Genomic DNA, 21736 nt, shown 5'->3' on the forward strand with positions numbered 1-21736 from the left:
GGGATTCGGGGCTAGAAGAGGTCCCCAGTAGCTTATGTTTTTCGGTTATCAAATGGATCTGGTTGTCGAACGGGGTGACTTGGTTTATTTGCGTGCCGCGGTACCCCGACAAACACAGTACAACAATACACTATGATTGTACAACACGCTGTACACTGCCAAAGTCACATGATCAAACGACAAATGTTTTTTCTTTGTCCATGCGAAAAAATAAAGTTAAAATTCCTTACGAGAAAACAACCAAAGCATTTAGAGTCAGTGTGAAACGGTTGTATTTATTTTCCAACGGAACTAACAAGAGTTGGCCAACAATGTTAGATAATCCTATCAGAATATCCAATAATGGCCTCACCCCAACTTCCGCCTGTGACGTCAATGTCAAGGTGAATGTTACAACGTTGCTGTGCGCCTGTGCACAAAACCGGAAGCGTTGACGTCACGTTGATCTGCTGAGGTCCCCCTGCCTCTCGTACAGTCACGACCGGCGGCGCGACCTGGGAAGAGAGTCACGTACGTTCAATAGTCACACCGAGACGACACACTGACACAGATAGAAAACATGCAGCCTTGACACATGCTAATAGCGGCTTTGTGTCCAGCAGGTGCGTGTTGACAGGATTATGAGTGTCGCTCAGTTAGTAACATCATACATTCAATGAGAGCCAAGTAACACAACACATCGCAATGGAACCAGAGTTAATTAGGAAAACAACATATTTGACGCTGCATGATATGTTTCAGAAATAGACTTGCTTCAGGGTCTTCTATGGATGACGGCATATGTCACGGCAGCAGGAAGTATGTGATAGGCAGATTATAAGCTAAAGTCGTTAACGTTGTTGTACATTCAAACAGAACCACACAGCTGAAGGTCGCAAGCATTTAGTGGGAAATAACTATTTAACTTCCTCACCAAATGTGTGGCCTAGATTTCAGAAATAGCTCTACATGTCGGTCTGAAAGACATTGTAACCGCCACCAGAACACCAGCCACCATGTGACCAGTGTGTGGTCACTCTGTGGTCGATGTGTGGTCAGTGTGTGGTCGATGTGTGGTCAGTGTGTGGGGTGTGTGTCAGTGAGGTTTGTGTGTGTTCAGTGTGTGGAGTGAGTGTGGGGTGTGTGTCAGTGTGTGGTCAGCCACGGTGTGGGATGTGTCGGCTAGGTTCGCCCTACCGAGTATGTAAAGGGTAACATCCCCATCATTTAGCATCACACACACTACATTGCTAGTCTAACATTATTAACTACACAAAGTCTGCGTATTTGCTGCTGCTGGCTGCTGGTGGATCAATGCGGGGTGAACGTGAATGCTTTGGGCGTGGTATGGCATGTAAGACGTGTGTTGTTGGGATATAACCGTGGTCTGGCATGTTAGTCGTGTGTAGTGGAGGATATTGCCGTGGTTGGCGTGGTGTGGCATGTTTGTCGTGTGTAGTGGAGGATAATGGCGTGGTGGGCGTGGTGTGGCATGTTAGTCGTGTGAAGAGGGGGATATTGTCGTGGTTGGCGTGGTGTGGCATGTTAGTCGTGTGTAGTGGGGGATAACGGCGTGGTGGGCGTGGTGTGGCATGTTAGTCGTGTGTAGAGGGGGATAACGGCGTGGTGGGTGCTTGGTGCATGTGGTGTTATCCTAAAACAAACATGTCTACTTATAAACGTTACGTATAAACATGCTTCTGGGATATACACAGTAGTGTGTGAATACAGACATACGTACAGTCCATGGAGTTGTATGCAGACATAACCTACCCTCACTCCCCCGAAGTAGCCGTTGCTGGTGAGGATGGCGCTCCTGACGTTGGGTGTCGTCACGTAGTAAGCATCGGCCCTGCACCGGAGCTGTAACACACAAGGCAGCCATGACAACCTCGGAGGCGATCTGATCACCTCACAGCGACACTCTCGCCAATGCAGTCGTCTACTTGTATTGAGGTTGGGAAGGACTACTATATAATGCTTGAGAATAACTACTGAAACACAATTTGAGAATGATTAATTTTTCTAAAGTGTGAGAATTTACAGTGTTTGAGTGGAAGGACATGCTATTACTCGCCCAAAAGGTGGTCCTTACTTTTATCAAGACATCAGATGTAAACAACATGATGGAACTCACCTAAAGTAACACAAATCCCATACATTTCAGGGAATAGATTATACCTGACTTATATACCATCTTAGTCTTGTATGTCTCCACACGGGTCTTACAGCTGCCTTATATACCATCTTAGTCTTGTATGTCTCCACACGGGTCTTACAGCTGCTAATGAACCATCTTAGCATTGTGCGTCTTCGCACGGGTCTTAAGCTGCCATATATACTATCTTAGTCTTGTGTGTCTCCACACGGGTCTTACAGCTGCCTTATATACCATCTTAGTCTTGTATCTCTCCACACGGGTCTTACAGCTGCTAATGAACCATCTTAGCACTGTGCGTCTTCACACGGGTCTTAAGCTGCCATATATACTATCTTAGTCTTGTGTGTCTCCACACGGGTTTTACAGCTGACTTATATACTATCTTAGTCTTGTATGTCTCACAATGGGTGTATTTGAGTGTTAAACATCTCAGTCTTGTATCTCGCCACATGAGTCTTATTGCTGACTTATATACCATCTTAGTCTTGTATGTCTCACAATGAGTCTTATAGCTGTCTTATATAACACCTTAATCTTGTATGTCTCACAATGGGTCTTATAGCTGACTTATATACCATCTTAGTCTTGTATGTCTCACAATGAGTCTTATAGCTGACTTATATACCATCTTAGTCTTGTATCTCTCCACACGGGTCTTATAGCTGCCTAATATACCATCTTAGCTTTGTATGTCTCCACACGGGTCTTACAGCTTCCTTATATACCACCTTAGTCTTGTATCTCTCCACACGGGTCTTACAGCTGCCTTATATACCATCTTAGTCTTGTATGTCTCCACAGGGGTCTTACAGCTGCCTTATTTACCACCTTAGTCTTGTATCTCTCCACTCGGGTCTTACAGCTGACTTATATACCATCTTAGTCTTGTATCTCTCCACACGGGTGTATTTGAGTGTTAAACATCTCAGTCTTGTATCTCTCCACACGGGTCTCATAGCTAACTAAAATACCATCTTAGTCGTGTATGTCGTCTCCACACGGGTGTATTTGAGTGTTAAACATCTTAGTCTTGTATGTCTCCACACGGGTCTTACAGCTGCCTTATATACCACCTTAGTCTTGTATGTCTCCACACGGGTCTTACAGCTGCCTTATATACCACCTTAGTCTTGTATGTCTCCACACGGGTGTATTTGAGTGTTAAACATCTCAGTACAACTCACGGTCTTGCCGACGTTCCCTCTCCAGGCCTCTTGGTAAAGGAAAGCGATTCTCTGGTCCCCTGTGAGGATGTCTGCGGGGCGAGTCGGGATGTCCACTCCGTCAAACGACCACGTGACATTGAAGGCGATGTTCTGAATGCCGCGCTGGAAGGATATGCCACAAGCAAACCTGAAGCGGTCTCCGATGATTTCCGGTCCGGTGAGGACTGGCGGAGAAACCATCCTTGGAGCCGATTCTGAAGCCCGAAACAGATAGTCACGTGGACTCATTAGCCGCAGACATGGGTTTATGTACTAAACATTGGTAGGATGGAGAATCTGGGACAAGGCAAACTGTACATTTATACTGCATAGTAAATCTTGATCTGATGTGAGCCGACACGTTTGATAAAACCCACACCTTTTCTCACAGTTATACCTCCCACCAACAGAACTCAATCTATCTCCAAGCATTACCAATGTCCAGAACAATATCGTCAAAGCTAGTAAAATTCCGTGTAGACGTAATTAGATCAGACTTAAAAGGAAGTCATCGACCGCTACACTTAGGCTTGAAGACCTGAAGTAATTCGTGATCAAAATGCGCCACAATAGAATATGCACAACAGAGGACAGAAGTGTTGGGACTTATGTGTCGAAAACCTTAGTGACGCTAAAAAATGGCACGATATCGTAAACAGTGCTTAGAACGGGCGCTCGATGACTACCTCATGTCATGCGTCATACCGTAAAACAACATGCATCACATTAAGTGCTTCATCATACAACACATATATACACACACATAGATACATTGTAACATAAGTAACATGTCCATAGCCCAGAAGTTGAACAGAACAATAAACTGTGTCAGTCGAGAAAGAAACACGAGGAAGGCAGACTGCTTTTTAGTTCTGGTTTCCGGATCTGCTTGTGTCCAGATGACATGCGTGACAGGACACGTGACCCTCTGTGTATATGTGTGTGGTAATAATTAAACATATCTCGCGATTTTAAGAAAAACGAGAAGCAAAAGACGTGCGTTGATTGTACCTATGCAGTACGCCATGGGGCAGGCAGGGGGACGTCGGAGGCAGTACACGACAAACTGCCCGCAGTTCCGCACATCGATTGGGATCTTAGTACCGCAGCAAGCGCCTGTGCTGCCATTGGTCGGGATAGTATTCGCGCACGCCGTCATGCGCACGGTGCCTTGCGCTTGTAAAGGTACGCTTCCGTTCAGCCATATTGGCGCCTGGGTGCCGCAGCTGAATGGCTGAAGGCAGTGTGTCGGCATCAGGCCGTCCACCAGTCGGTACCACCCGGGCTGAAGGTCAAGGTCGCAGATCAGTCTATCGCCTTGCCGCGGCGTGTTAAATACATCCCTCGTAATGTCGGTCATGTTGGTGTACGCTATGCAGGGGTCGAGGTCTTGGCAGGCTGAAAAATTGAAGTATATCAATGGAGTGAGTGAGTGTGGGTATAGTTTTACAGCAACATCACGGCGGGGGACACCAGAAATGGGCTTCACACTTTGTCCCCATGCCGCGAATCGAACCAGGATCTTCGGCGTGACGAGGGAACGCTTTAACCACTAGACTACCCGATCTCCCCGTTTATCAATGGAGCAGAATATATTGTCCACATGCAGTACACGTTTCCCCTCACCTTGCTCAGGTTCGTGGTATAAGACACTATCACATGTATATACGACTCAGGTTTGACAGAGGTGTCGATTTCATTCCAGGTGGGGACTGAGAGATGCCAATACGATTCGTCTGACTTCGATTCATGCGTAAACTCCACATTGTCATACTGTGTTCTCCTACAATGTTCTAAATATTCTCGTTGATCCATGCCATTGTATCTTATGTACTTGGATCGATGCTCATGATATTAATCACTGGATTGTTTGGTCCAGTAGCTGGAATATTGCCGAGTGCGGCGTTAAACAACAAAGAAACAACGAAAAACAAACGTAACATTCTCTTTCATAATCCCCATATTACTTGCGTAGAATATGCATGAGTAGAGCCTACGGGTATAACATACTGCCGAATAGGCAAGTATTGAACATATTGATAATAGTTGCCAGTTGGTCACCTTTCATGTAATGTAGGTGTCCGCACTATCACGAGGGGTATATGCGGTTTTGTTACCGCATCCCGCGGCAGGCTCACACCACGCACCCGAGGAGTGCGGGCCGCATATACCACATATAGCCCTCCTATAACGAAAGTATTATGCCGACATGTTTCGACCTGCCATTATAAAAAAAATAAAACAAACTGATAGAAATCAACTGCTGGGGTTAACTTGTGCAGTGTCACGTGACTTTCATTGACTCGTAAGAAAACAGGCAGCTTTTTGCTTCGTATCGGAGTTATTCTCCCACTGAGAGCTCCACCTGCAGCCTGCTTTCTGCGTTGATGCGGGATTTCAGGGATTTATTCTCGCGCTCAAAAAACTATGTCTAACCAAGGCGGGTGAGACCACATGGACCAATCAAATCTCAACATTCTGACACGGAGGTAAGCTGAGGGGTAGTGTTTGTGCCTGGTTGACTGGCGGGCTTTAGTCTACACTCCATAGTGTGCGTCCTGCACATGTTGGGTACCAAGCAGCATCACTACAACGTACTTCCGTGATGTTGTACGCATGGCCGTATTCATGGGACATAGGACGTTAAGCATGTACATCATGTACAGAGAATAGGCTTTCACCATATTGAATAGGATACGAAGCATTTACATCTTAATATATTCCAATTTAAGCTGTTTTAAAAGGGCCTCAGTACAGGAGCCTTATACAGAGGGTTAGTGTGTATGCACGTCAAGCACATGTGCCTTAAACACAATGGACCTTACAGTATGCGCGTGATGACATATGTTATAAGTTGCGTCTAAAACACGTATGCATTACAAAATAGATCCTGAGACATGTGCACACGGTCTTCTGACAACAGTTCAACTGTACCAGTAGAACATGGTCAGCACACCAACACTGTAAACGCTGATACCTTAAGAACGAGTGAGTGAGTGAGTGGATGAGCATGGTTTTACGCCGCGTTTAGTACTAATCCAGCAATATCACAGCGGGGGACACCAGGAATTGGCTTCAGACGTGGGGAATCGAAACCGGGTCTTCAACGTGACGAATGTACGCTTTAACCACTAGGCTCCCCCACCGCCCCCTGATACAATATGATCTAATGAGAGATACATACAGAACACGTTTTGAAAATGCAGGAAAAGGAAGGCTAAAACATTCATTAAGACGCTTGACGCATGCTCTGTGTACACAATTAGTAGTTTTCTTGCAAACGGACGAGATTTGACAAGTATATATTTGAAAGGTGCGTATGACGTGTTATTTTAAACCGTTGTCAATATTATCTGTCATATCAGGTACAGTAGATGTTCCTCTTATAATCACTTACTGTGAGTTTTGATTCTATTTTCCAACTCCTGCCTCAAATTTAACTGTAAAGGCTCCAAGACAAATTATTCACCATGTTCTCTACACAGCGGCTGCCAGAGACCCGCTCTTGTTTCTATACGAGAACACATGCTCATTGAAAGCCTTTGAGTTAGTATTGTTGTCGAAACAATCACAACATTGTCCTCATTTGTTTTACTTGTGTGATTGAACCAGAAAACAATCTTACTAATACGTTTCATAGGAACTGAGTTATAATTACATCAAGTATACTACCGACAAATACTCAGGGAACTCAGGATTTGTGTGTAGGTGTCGTTGAGGTTACATTTACAGCACCGTGGCGTAGCATCCGAACGCATCATCTAATCACAATGAAATTTAACATGCATGAACAGCATGAGATGCACGTGCACACAGAAATTATATGGGGGAATTTAGACTTATCAATGCAACTTGGCTGCCCCCGAGATAGTATCTCAATGAACAGGCACAATGGCGAATTGTGGCTATGATAGACCGGCGGCGTCAATACCCAGAATTGTATGTATGTTTGGCAAATCAAATGTGTGACAAGTACCGTCAGACGGATGGGATTGCAATGACACCTGGGCGTGGCATCCCTTAACAAACGATCTGATTTTACAGACATTTATCGTCATCACACTGTCACTGTAATTTCAGACCCGTAAAGATCCGGGGAAGAATAGGTCTTCAGCAACCCATGCTTGCTGTAACAGGCGACTATGCTTGTCGTAAAGGGCGACTAACGGCATTGGGTGGTCAGGCTCGCTGACTTGGTTGATGCATGGCATCGTATCCCATTTGTCGGTCGTAAATTAGAATTTAACAGTTGTCTAAAATTGGAAATAAATCGCCGGACCATGTAACGTAAAAATTGGAGAACTGAATAATGCAAAAATACCGCTGACGTAAGGTCAGAAAAAGGAGATATAAACAGACAAACTCGACTTACCTTCTTGGTGGGTCAGAAGGAGGAGATACAGATATACTCGACTTACCGACATGGTCGGCCAGAAGGAGGATATATAACAGATATACACGACTTTTTGACATGGTGGGCCAGAAGGAGGAGATATAGACAGATATACTCGACTTACAGACGTGGTGGGCCAAAAAGAGGAGATATAGACAGATATACCCGACTTACCGACATGGTTGGCCAAAAGGAGGAGATATAAACATATACTCGACTTACTGACATGGTGGGCTAGAAGGAGGAGATATAAACAGATATACTCGACTTACTGACATGGTGGGCCAGAAGGAGGAGATATAAACAGATATACTCGACTTACTGACATGGTGGGCCAGAAGGAGGAGATATAAACATATATACTCGACTTACTGACATGGTGGGCCAGAAGGAGGAGATATAAACAGATATGCTCGACTTACTGACATGGTGGGCCAGAAGGAGGAGATATAGACAGATATGCTCGACTTACTGACATGGTGGGTCAGAAGGAGGAGATATAACAGATATGCTCGACTTACTGACATGGTGGGCCACAAGGAGGAGATATAAACATATACTCGACTTACTGACATGGTGGGCCTGAAGGAGGAGATATAGACAGATATATCCGACTTACTGACATGGTGGGCCAGAAGGAGGAGATATAAACAGATATACTCGACTTACTGACATGGTGGGCCAGAAGGAGGAGATATAGACAGATATGCTCGACTTACTGACATGGTGGGCCAGACGGAGGAGATATAAACAGATATACTCGACTTACCGACATGGTGGGCCAGAAGGAGGAGATATAAACAGATATGCTCGACTTACTGACATGGTGGGCCAGAAGGAGGAGATATAGACAGATATGCTCGACTTACCGACATGGTGGGCCAGAAGGAGGAGACAGAGCCTGAGTAACATCCTGGCAAGTCATTCACAGAGTGTATGGTGAAGCAGCCTCGCAATCCGCTATATATACCAGCGCGAGGCCTCCAGGAAGCCAGGACGGTGGCCGCCGAAGGAAGTGTCCCCAAACATCGTCCCCACAAGATCAGAGGTCACATTCTTTGGGGGAAAGCCTCGTGTAGCTCCGCCTCTTTATGGAACATGAGTGAGGGCGTAACACTCCGCATACTGTTTTGAACCATATGTAGAATATAGGTATTGTCACATAATCGCTAATATTGACGTCATGTTAAGAAACAGCGGTAGGACTACATTTTTCGTACGTGACTTGGCGCGTTTTGACGAGATTAGGATGTAATCGTCTTGAAGCTGACAAAGGTACAAGGCCTTGGTGTATGACACAGGGATGCGACGGCAGTGAAATCATGAAGTTAATTAACAGCAGGAGAGTGTGTATAAGTGGCATGTGCAGCGACATCAACACGTCCAGCAGGGGAAGTGCACTCGAGGTAAAAATATCCTCAATAGAAAAAAACAGGAAGAATAAAGTTTAATATATTTCTCAAAATAGTTTTTCGGATAACTTCCCCATTTCTGCATTTCCTTCGAGAGAAGTAATTGTGCGTTCCCCAACAGCCACGACAACAACACATACAGTTATTAGCATAACAGCATACAGCAAAAGTAAGGTGATCACACCAAAAGAGATTAACTGAATCAATGTACAGATCTAACTGAGTCAACGCACCACCAGAGATTAACTGAAAGTCAACGCACTATTCGAGATTAGCTTGGTGACACGTCAAATCATTACTTATGACCACAGGTGATTTCAGCTGGTCAAAGCTGAATAAGCTGTCGGTATACTCAGTCAACAGTTTAGATATCGCTACAATACAACAAATCGCAGTGGCAGTTATATGACGTAGGCCTATATATACTGTGTATGAGGTCGGATGGACTGAGAGTTTGGTCTGAAGAAACTCCTTTCTTGGACTTCCCTGGGGGTTTCAGGGATATCATTGGGGTCCTATACTTTACATGTAAGTCAGGGCGACCAGGCCGTGTGACTGATTGCGTGTCATTGTGACCCGCTGTAGCGTGGATCGTTGCTCATACATTCAGTCACTGGTTTGCCTGCTTCTGGTTTTGGAAGGACCATCGTGATGGAACATTGTGTTAAACATTCACACTCTCCTCCCAGTAGACCAGTGTCAGACATGCCAACACGTGTGTGTAATTACCATCGACGTGCGATGACACCCTTCAGTGACATACGGACACCCGGTGGTAGACGTGTTTACAGACATGGACGTATATTTACGTCCCATACTGGCGTCGTGTTGAGGATTATACATCGTGTGTGTCTGACCTTCGTGCACTAAATCATGATTTGTGCTTTGTCATGGTCTATACAGTTCTTCCGTCGATTCATCTCGCTGCGAGAAACAGACTTTGTAGTCTCCGCATTTTACAAACCAAACCAGGAAGGCATTTTATGACGCTTCTCTCTTTTCTTCCCGCTATTCTAGCCACTGTACAGGTGACGGGACGGACACAAGAAGATCATACACTTCCTCCTTTCTTCCCGCTATTCTGGCCACTGTACCGGTGACGGGGTGGACACAAGAAGATCACACACTTCCCTCCCGCTATTCTGGCCACTGTACCGGTGACGGGGTGGACACAAAAAGATCCCACACTTCCCTCCTTTCTTTACGCTATTCTGGCCACTGTATAGGTGACGAGGTGGACACAAGAAGATCACACACTTCCCTCCTTTCTTCCCGCTATTCTGGCCACTGTATAGGTGACGAGATGGACACAAAAAGATCACACACTTCCCTCCTTTCTTCACGCTATTCTGGCCACTGTATAGGTGACGAGGTGGACACAAGAAGATCACACACTTCTCTCCTTTCTTCCCGCTATTCTGGCCACTGTATAGGTGACGAGGTGGACACAAGAAGATCACACATTCCCCCCCTTTCTTCCCGCTATTCTGTCTGCTGTACAGGTGACGAGGTGGACACAAGAAGATCACACATTTCCCTCCTTTCTTCCCGCTATTCTGGCCACTGTACAGGTGACGGGGTGGACACAAGAAGATCACACATTTCCCCTCTTTCTTCCCGCTATTCTGTCTGCTGTACAGGTGACGAGGTGGACACAAGAAGATCACACATTTCCCTCCTTTCTTCCCGCTATTCTGGCCACTGTACAGGTGACGGTGTGGACACAAAAAGATCACATACGTCCCTCCTCTCTTCCCGCTATTCTGGCCACTGTACAGGTGACGGTGTGGACACAAAAAGATCACATACGCCCCTCCTCTCTTCCCGCTATTCTGGCCACTGTACAGGTGACGGTGTGGACACAAAAAGATCACATACGTCCCTCCTCTCTTCCCGCTATTCTGGCCACTGTACAGGTGACGGTGTGGACACAAAAAGATCACATACGCCCCTCCTCTCTTCCCGCTATTCTGGCCACTGTACAGGTGACGGTGTGGACACAAAAAGATCACACACTTCCCTCCTTTCTTCCCGCTATTCTGGCCACTGTACAGGTGACGGTGTGGACACAAAAAGATCACACACGTCCCTCCTTTCTTCCCGCTATTCTGGCCACTGTACAGGTGACGAGATGGACACAAGAAGATCACACACTTCCCTCCTTTCTTCCTGCTATTCAGCACGTTTAAAGTGTTCATTAGTTAGGCAGTCCGGACCAGGGGATTTTCAATGACTCGACATTTGTCCATTCTGTCTCGATAAGCGTTTAGTCACTTTCACATATTCGTTAATGTCTTCTTCAGCAGCTTTCGATATTTCACAGAGTTTATAGTCAATACTGTATTACTTTGATCTTCAATGGTGTTTTCCAAATTCACATTTTGCGTCTTTGTACTTTCTATAGTGTTCATCGTCTGAATTATACAATTTCCCTAGTCACGCCAAAGTCGTCTCATTTCATTATGGAGGGGTCTCAAGCCATTTCTTTTCCAATATGATTTTATGTACGAGCGATATCTGGAGCATGGTATACTGTTGTTTGATGAATCTCCGAGTGCCTGTACGATAAGATCGTTGTAGGAGTTGATATATTCTGCAGGTGTTGAGTAGCAGGTCATATCAACGCACGTCTCTCGGAGATGGTTCTTAGTCTCATACCAGTAGAGCATCAAGTCAACTTCGCTCACTTTTTTCCGGTCAATCTTGTCACCACCATAGTGTTTACTGGAACCGGCGACATTAAGACACACTATTATAGGCAAGTGATCAGACACACTGTAGGGCACACTAGTGTCAATCATATGGCCAGTTTCACAAGGGAGGTATTCGTTATGTACAAACAGTCAATGAGAGTTCTCGAAGAATTATTCTTGGTTAATAAATGTATATTGAGACTGGTTGTCCAGAGGAACAATAGAAATGAGATTTCTTTCAGTGAGTGCTCTCTGTAAATATGACGCACGTTTTCTAGTGGGTTGAATATGTTTGCGAAGATCCACAATAAAATAGACCAGGGAAATAGTGTCAACTTCGTGTGAATATTGATCATACATCGCCATGCATGGTAAAGTCAAGAGCGTCTATATATACACCTCGTCATAAGTATCGCACCACCCACTTTTCTTAATTAAGTAAAACTGGATCTTCAACTTCATAAAAATGTTGCTTAAAAAAGGACATTAAACTGTGGCCTCATGTGAGCGTTCAGTCAGAAAATTGACAACACAAGACCGTTTGAGCACTAATTGAGGGTTTAATTGTAGCAAACTAAAGTTAACTAAAATCACCGTGAAATAAGGTGAAATAAGTATGGCTCCCGGAGTAGTTACAACAGACACAAAACACAGTTCACATTTCATTGATGTCAAACACACTAGTAAGGTCCACAATGACTGGCTAACTCGGTATGTGGTGTAACCGCCTCGCACTTGGATAACATGTTCTGCACGCCGTCTCATGCTGGTCACCAGACGTCTGAATCTCTGTTGGATCTGCTGCCACTCATCATGCAATGCATGGGTCAATTCCTGAAGGTTCTGAACTGGAGGATCCCTTGCTCTCACCCTAAGTCCCAAAATGTCCCACAAATGCTCAATAGGATTAATGTCTGGACTTCTGGCAGGCCAGGGTAGTATCTCACTGGCGTTGTGTTGGAGATGCTGAACAACAACTCGAGCACGATGTGGTCTGGCAATATCGTCCATGAAGACTGGACGTGTGGCGAGAGCATGGTTATCGAAATGAGGCACAACAGCACCGTCCAGGATCAAGTTCTGGTACCTCTGTCCATTCAGTGTTCCGGGAACTGTGATGAGGTCAAGTTTACAATCGTAGGAACAACACCCCCACACCATGACGGATCCAGCGAACCCGGATCTTCGGCGTGACGAGCAAACGCTTTAACCACTAGGCTACCCGACCGCCCTGTGTGAAAGTATCAAAAATAGTAATATATGTATATGTTAAATACTCAGTCAAGTTTGTTTAAACAGTATATACTTCAAACTTCAGCTTTCCTAATTGTCAACGTAATGAGTGTTTTGCCACACCTTTAATCATCTAGCACTATCACACAATGGTCTGCCAGGGCGCAACCCCTATCGCCCCTTTGTTTTTAACAGTGTAGCTTACTATCTCCCGTAATGTCACATTTGAGGTTACTGTCCTATGGTCGTACATGGTACTTCTCAGAGTTGGTCATTGTGGTATTCACATTTGGACTAGTCTTTGTGCTGTTCTTCATGGAATTTTGCTTTCGTTTCAAAGGTTAGTCCTTGCTGATGTTGTTATAGCTTGCCAAGGTTTCGTAGAGATATTATGTTTTTGATTTCGATATTTGGCTGTTTGGATGTTACAATGGCCTAAATTATTTCAAGCAGATCCTCGACGCGAGTTTAAGGGATCAGAAACTAAACTATAAACAAAGCATGATGTTACAATCAGACGTGACGAAAAAGAGGTATGTCGCAGACAGGCTATTGTTGAAAGATATAAGTGAACATTAGCAGAATGCTTATTTCTGTATCAATATGGAACTGAAATGAAATAAATGGAATGGGAGACATGATTATCAGATGTTATATCAGCGCTCAATAATGAAGTAACAAGATTAATTTGTAAGAAACCATCCAATGCTATTAGAAAGAAATCTGTGACATCTGATTCTCCAGCACCATGGAGAGGTAAAGAACAAAAACCTCCAAATAGAGTAAGTGTAAGATATTTTATTTCGCTGAGCAACTGATTCAGTTTGGTCTCCTTTTCCATACAAAATCAATCATATTTTATGAAAGAAAGTGAGCCTTTTTTAATAGTACCTTAAAGATGGGTCAGGCAGAGGATTTGTACGAGAAGGGTTGCTATTAGTTCCCGGATATACAGTATAATTACCTCCCTCACAAACCATTTGCATAGGTTTTAATACAATCCTAATCAAACCATCTCTTTGTATCTGAGGGAGATAATGATGTCTTGTTCATTCTTAATTCATATATCCTGTGATTATCACTTCCTAAAGTTCATGTTGTAAATGTTATTTTTAGTTCTGCTTCTTAGTCAATCACACTCATATCAAATCTTACCTAAATACCTTTTTATTCACTGTGCTGAGTAATTGATTATCTTTCAGGTAAACACTTGTATCATACATATATATTCTTTCCTGCCATATCTTTATACCTCCATTAATAAAGAATTTGTATCAGTATATAACACCTCGGATCTATAACCATATTGCTTTCCCTAAATTCATTGTAATAAAAGTCATATAAAAAGAATATATATATGAAGAATATTCATACTTTCCTTCCTCTTATGTAATGCCACCAAGTCATTATCAAATATATTCTGACTATTAAAAGCTGGACTAGCTATAAGTCATAAATCTTTCTTTATCATAAGATCTGACCTGTAAAACATCAACACCCTTCCTTAGCTTCTCCATAGTTTTACCAAATACTTATATATGAGTTATTCCTGGGCTTATATAGGTTCTTTACGAATTCACCAGTAGCCATCTTTCTTACATATGTGTCCAGCCTTATATAGGGTTGCATCCAAATACTTTGATAAAACTTAAGAACTCTATGTATTTTTCCTTGAGTTTCAAACCTAATGATAGATATAACTTAAGATTTCTGTAGTGGACTAAATGTATTGTTTTATCCATCAAATTTGGTACGAGTTTTCTTTCATTAGCTAATTTCCCATCAAGTTATATTAATATCCAGACATCCAATCTCTCTTAACTGTTAATCTTTAAGAATAATGTGGAGCATGGACGAGGATATATGGATGTCAGCTTCTAGGTGAGTAAATGCCATGAGGCAGAGAACATATATATGTACCTGTAAGAACAACAAACGTAATAAAATAACAAAGGTGGAAACTTAATAACGGAAGCCAACAGTTATTTGGCAGTGATAGGAGATAACCAATAGACAAAGGAAGCCAACACTTAATAGTTAATGAGCGCTGATAGGTGGACAACTTCTTAAGTTATCAAGGATAGGTAATAGGCAATGGACAAACGGGAAGCTTGGGTAATTAGAACTGATAGGTAATGGAATGGAAATTTTGTATACGGTCACATTTAGTGAGATATTTATTTGTCTGATGAATGTTTTACAATTGTTTCAGGGTTCAATTTATTAGTAAAAAACTTGGCCAAAATTGCGAACAACACCTGTGTTTGTTTTTCATGGTATGAACCGGTCCCGGTTTCACATGCATGCTGTTTGAGAGTCACTGAAAGTTCCCAGGATTCCAGCAGGGGAATCACCAAGTTCCCCGGTATCCAAGACATCCTGCTGGCCTGCTGATATTCTAGAAATAATGCTGGGAAGTCAGCAAGATTTCAGGTTTCTATTTTGGAACCATTTGGATCCACGACTTCCTGGAGAGTCAGTGGGATCCGAGGTATCATGCTAGAGGGGGGCCAGGCATCCTGCATGAGTGGCACCAGTCTAAGGCATCCCGGTTTCGAATTAGTGAGATCCCAGTAATCCTACCAGCGAGGCAGCGATATCATTGGTATCCTGATGGGGATCAGTGTTATCACCGGAATCTGCTTGGGTGTCTGGAATCGCACGTGTCCTACAGGAGTAATCAATATTACATATATCCGTCTGTAGAGTCAGTTGAATGCCGGGTATCCTTCAGTGAGATCCCAATAACCCTTCTTCGTAATCAAGGCCTCCTGCTGTGGAGTTAGTAAGTTCCCAGGTTTTCTGTGAGAGTCAGAGGAATATATAAGACCCCAGGTACCGTGCTAGGGAACCGAGGGGTTCCCAGGCATCCTGCTGGGGTGAATCATCATAAAGTTCAGTCTATTTTCTACGGTGGCCCATAAGGGACATGGAGTCTGTTTTTCAATATATTCACTAACTTTGATCGGAGCATTGTGCAAATTTGTCATACAAATATTTGATAAATCATGTATTAAAACAACCGAAAACATGTACTTTCAAGTAGCTAATGAATCGCTGAAATGTGAAGCGAAAATGTCAAAAACTAAAATGGAAATGTCTAAAACAAAAGCGAAAATGTCCAAAACTAAAATGACTATAGAAAAGTGGCAGGAATCGGCTTTTTGAAAGTTTTTGAACGATATGAGATCTTCCATGTACCAGAAGCTTTAGTTGAACACCTTGGCAAAATTGTCTATATTTGACTTTGCCAGTCCGAGCATAAATGTGGATAAAGAAACACATCAGCAAGGGGATGCATTATTCTTGCCTAAATGTCTTTCCCCTAAATGTTACATACGTGTTTTCAATGGAGAAGTCCAGCATAATAAACTTCATATGACATTTGCTTTCATTATTGACCAATTGTCCTGGACCTCGGAAGATAGATGTGTTACTAAATGGTAACCATGTTAAGTAAATAAAGCGAATATGTCATGAGCACATGTTTATGAATCCCTATCAAACAGTAATGATACCAGGTGTAATGTTAACAAATGCCCAATAGATAAAAAAAGAAGAAGTTTATGCATATTTTATTCGTATTAGATCAAAGAATGAAATTTTAGAATACAAACAATTGTTGATGCATATTTTTTTTCCAAACAAATATTCTAAAACAAACTAAACTGACGCGAGCTTTTGTTTCCAAATGTTCCAGAAGAGCAAAGATGTTTTCTCTCCTTATGTCACCAGCAAGTGACCATGCATGTGACATGCTTACAACAAGAAAAACCTGTGCATTTCTAAACCAATCAAAATAGCCCTACTTAGTTTACAGAAGCTACATGTATAAGCCAATCAAATGTGATAACACTCTCATTGTTAAGAAATAAAACATCCGTATGGATTTGAGGCCTTTATCGGGTCGTGGGTAGTAACTTAAAACTTAACACACACACCGGTGAATGCTTCAAACAAAATATGGTTGATATCTATCTCTTAGTACCTGAGAAGTCGTTTTAAGCAATTTACTAAATAACCACTATTTGGCCCCACCCCTCAGCCCCATTTGGGGATCAGCCCCACCATTTGTACAATTTTGAATCCACATCATCGGAGAATGCTTCCTACCAAATATGGCTGATATCTGTCGCTTAGTTCCAGAGAAGAAGTCGTTTAAAGAAATATAGCCAAATTACGCCTATTTTGCCCCGCCTCTCAGACCCCTGGTGCTCAGCGAAACCATTTGAACAATTTTTTAATCCACACCACCAAGGGATGCTTCCAGTAAAATTTCATTAATTACCAATTAGTCGTTTGAAAAAATTGTTGACGTCCGGACGACAGATGTTTGCTGTAAAAATTGACCTCACAAACATATATCCGACTAAAATTCTGTCGTCTCCTCAGTGGAAACTAGTAAAACCACAGGTAGATCTTTCATTAACAACACAAAAGAAATCTGCTACTCAACAGCTGTATCAGCTAGCCAATTAAGAAACATCTACAATACTTACAAATCTATAATTACAGATAGATCTAAGGAGGGTGACGCAGTTGCTAGCGCTACTGTCATTGGATCCAGAACCATATTGCCAAGATATGACAGTTCATTTTTTGCAGCAGAATCACGGGCAATATTAACATCTCTCAAATAAATGAATGCATAAATACCACATAATAATATCTGATTCCCTTTTCTGCCTTCATGCCACTATGAATAATTCATATCAACATCCACTTTTACGAGAAATTATAATATGACACAAAGATCTTTCTGTTGTTGGTTACCCAGTCATGTCGGAATCACTGGTAAAATATGGCCGCTGCTGCTAAAGCAGCACTCAACTAATCTGTGACAGCACTTCTAATTCCATACAGTGATTATAAACCTGTAATTAGATGTTACATCAAAGATTTAATGCAAACGAAGTGGGACTCCCAATTACGTATAAATAAATTACATGCAATAAATCGGTTACACATATTTGGGTTGTCAATCCAGATTTGAAAAGAGATCATTCTGCGACGACGTCATGTCGTATTGCCAATTCTCGTTATACACAGGAGTGATTATTGAAAGGTGAGGCTCCTACATTCTGCATTCCTTGTGATGAAAGAATCACAGTCAAACATATACTGCTTACCCGTGTCGATTTTTCAATCTCAAGGGATATCAAATCATCATCAAATAAGCATTTTCAATGGTAATAGTTCTAATCTAATTATAGGTTTTTTAAAACAAATTGAACTTGATACAGTTTGAAATTATGTTGATGGTTAAATAACCTAGATGTTTGGTGGCTTTATCCTCAAAGGGGGTTGAAGTAGTGTAACATTATTTTCCCATTGTGAGGTTATGTAAGAACACATTATTCAATGTGCGACCCATCACCAGCAGCTGCAGGGATGGTGTAAATTCTGCTGGGGAACTTTGCAGATAGCAGAAGTATCATAAGTTCCCACGGTCTCTAGTATAATGGGTTAACTTTGGATGCTGGAGATGATCTATAGCCCATTTACATATTGTATTATTGAATTATAATTTCTTCTCTTAAATCTTCTCAACTTGTTTTAAAATCGAAACTGGTATAATCTAGTTATTTTATTCTCCATCAATGACAGTTTTTTATTCAAACGTAATATAAGTCTTTGTCTCATCACAATATTGCTGTTAAATATTAACTCACTCACTTTAACCTTTGTCATTAACGACATGGATGACATATTGCCGATGTGACTTGAAATTTGAACATATTCAATCACCAGACGTTCTCAGGTGGGGGATTAACCTGTCGTCTGACTTTCATTTAACGTGTGCAACCACCACGTGACACAAGAAGGTTACGCACTTCACTCCCATTTGTTGCACGCATGGTTGCTGTTTCATTACGTTGGTTTCTGGCGTTGATGTCCACAATGTCTGTCATCATGTTTCCGAGGATATACTTCACTATCTCCAGTTGTCCTCCCTTACAGGCCAAATGAAGGATGTTGTTACTGTCATCATCGACAGGTGATGCATCAGCTTCTTTATTTACAAGTAAGCGGAATATATCGTGCTCCCCTCGTCTTGCTGCCATCATCAAGGGGGTCCTGCTGTAATGACCTCGACTGTTTATGTCCACCTTGCCCTGCTCGAGCAAACGGGTAACAACATCAACATCTCCCCCCAGACAGGCCACATGGAGGATGTTGTCACCCGCATCATCAACTGGTGTCAGATCAGCTCCTTTTGTCACAAGTAAGTCAAATATGTGTCCATGTCCCTTGTATGCTGCTGCCATCAATGGAGTTCTCCCGGACTCTCCTGTACAATTGATATTGGGAGCATCATGTGAGATAATGTACTCCACAATCTTCACATTCCCACCAAAACAGGCCAGTAGAAGGATGTTGTTTCCGTCATAGTCCACTCCTAAAGGAAGATCCCCTTTACTTACAAGTAACTCAAACATTCGCTTTTCCCCTGCACGAGCTGCGCACATCACTGGGGTTCTACCATCCTGCCCCTTACTGTTGATGTCCACCATGTTCTTTGAGACAATATGTTTCACCATAGCCACATGCCCTCCATGACAGGCCCAGTGAAGGATATTGTAACTGAAACCATCAACCAGTTCCAGATCAGCTTTTTTCTTCTCAAGTAGGTCAATCACTTCTCTACGTCCCCTTCTTGCTGCCCACATCGCTGGTGTCATCCCGCCACAGGCTTTCTTGTTGATGTCCTCCAGGCTATGTTCCAGGATGGCTCTCACTCTCTGTAAATTCCCCTCCTTGCAGGCATTAATGAGAGGGGTGTCCTGAGGCTCTGTAACACAAAGGATTACAGCTGGTAATATGCATCACATATGGCTTTTGAATTTCACGTGAGGTCACATGACAATGACACATTTTGACATTCCTACTTTTCTCACGAGAAAGTATTCTTGAAATGACATCAACCCTGACGGACTACGTGTACTTACACGTTCCAGGGGAAACCACTACGACTTCCCTAGCATGACAAGTTACTGACTCACTGGACACTATAATCCTGAACTTAGCGTTTTGGCATACATTGGCATACGTTTAAATACATATCCGTGCAAGAATATCATCACTACAGCCTATGCATGTGAACAAAACGTAGAAATGTTGATCCAAACTATGGACTCGAACAGTGCCAAGACGGACAAGTGACTGTCTACAACAAACTGTCGCCGGCAGCCATATTTCTACTTTCATCCATGGTAAGGCCGCTCCTCCACTGTCTACATATAATGAGTTGTACGTGCTACCCGTACCTGGCTTAACGCCTAATTCACGGGCTTCTACCTGTGACGTCACGACAATTTGAACGCACAGTCAATTGTCACCTGTCAGCCTGGTAGGATTGGCCGACAGCACTCAACACTTTTCTAATGTTGACGTTTCATGTTACAGGTAAGCACCTCCCTTATATATGCCTTCTTCATCTATATCTTATTGCTAGTGTATCAATTATATCGAATATACTACTTAATAACCAATCAAGTAATGTAACTTCAAGTTAGTTAAACTTCGGGCTTTCCCCCCACATTAAGCTGACATGCCGCGATATAACTGGAATACTGTTAAAAGCGGAGTTAAACCCAACTCACTCACTCACTCAAGTTAGTAAAGAATCAATTGCGTATATTGTAACCATCGCGCAAATCGCTAACACTAACTTAATTACTGCACTAGCATACACGTAAGACAGTGTGTGAAAGGAATAACACTATATGTATACATGTTTCGTATTTTAATAACATATTATACCCAAAACACAATTTTATGGATCACTGACTTCGCGCCATAAGTGTGACGTCAGCATTTTATCTCATCATAAAAGCACTCTGTGCATAGCCACAGTGCTTACATATATATTTTGCCTATTTTACTCCTATCATTATTATATACATCATATATAATATGGACAGTCAATTGTAACCTGTCAGCCTGGTAGGATTGGCCGACAGCTCTCACCACTTTTTTAATTTTGACGTTTCATGTTACCGGCAAATAAATACATTTTAAAGAAACTCCGTCTTCAATATTTGTCTGGGACGACTAGAAGCCTGAACCTGCGACAAAATGGCGCCCGAACAGGGACGGAGTTGTCATTATACCTGGGCAACACAACTTGCATGGTACCTCGACCGCCGATGCATTGATCATGATACTGCATACAACCTACCAACAAGTGACTGATTCACGATTACTGTGAGTGACTGTGTGATACCCGTGACATCAACCATGACTGTGTTTATCTGTGATACTTCCACCTGTGATATATATTCTGGTCTTAACTTTTAACAAGTGATCATCATCAGACTTAAAGACTTTACATCATCGTCTACTTTATAAACACTTCATCATCTGTGTTACCGTGACTTGCATGTCATAACTTTATTTTCTGTGTATACACGCATTTTATGATACATTTACAACCATGGCGCAATATATACTTCGTAAATAAACTTGTGTTCTATCTTAAAACCTATAGGTGCATTATACGCCAATCGTTTTAAGCTAGAATATCTACTACTGCAGTTTATCTTAGTTCCTGTGTTTATAGTATTTAGTTTAGCATTTGGTTCTAGTTTAGTTTAGTTTAGTTTAAATTTAGTTTCATTGCCATGTCTTATTTTCATCGTCTGTAAAACGATCTTCAG

The 21736-nt window shown here is 42.5% G+C and overlaps 2 protein-coding genes across 2 annotated transcripts in view; both read right to left on the reverse strand.

The window, feature by feature from the left end:
• Positions 1-21736, reverse strand: part of LOC139447481 (von Willebrand factor D and EGF domain-containing protein-like) — a 58183-nt gene that overhangs the window by 16212 nt on the left and 20235 nt on the right. The window contains exons 7-10 of the mRNA XM_071228877.1: positions 4357-4743; positions 3325-3560; positions 1753-1842; positions 353-494 (exon numbers count right to left, since the gene is read on the reverse strand). Of these exons, the coding sequence (XP_071084978.1) occupies positions 353-494; positions 1753-1842; positions 3325-3560; positions 4357-4743 (855 nt within the window). The remainder of the gene's footprint in view (positions 1-352; positions 495-1752; positions 1843-3324; positions 3561-4356; positions 4744-21736) is intronic.
• LOC139447486 (ankyrin repeat, PH and SEC7 domain containing protein secG-like) lies at positions 17841-19890 on the reverse strand. The gene has a single exon (XM_071228881.1). It carries the CDS (start codon positions 19757-19759, stop codon positions 18869-18871), a length of 891 nt encoding a protein of 296 aa, XP_071084982.1. The 5' UTR covers positions 19760-19890; the 3' UTR covers positions 17841-18868.

The sequence above is a fragment of the Haliotis cracherodii genome, unplaced genomic scaffold (genome assembly GCF_022045235.1).
Source record: "Haliotis cracherodii isolate W230 unplaced genomic scaffold, xgHalCrac1.p SCAF_7, whole genome shotgun sequence".
Taxonomy (NCBI): Eukaryota; Metazoa; Mollusca; class Gastropoda; order Lepetellida; family Haliotidae; genus Haliotis; species Haliotis cracherodii.

What these genes read in the sequence shown, in the direction of transcription:
- LOC139447486 (XM_071228881.1), bottom strand. Translation starts at nt 19,759, where the DNA reads ATGACACCAGCGATGTGGGCAGCAAGAAGGGGACGTAGAGAAGTGATT.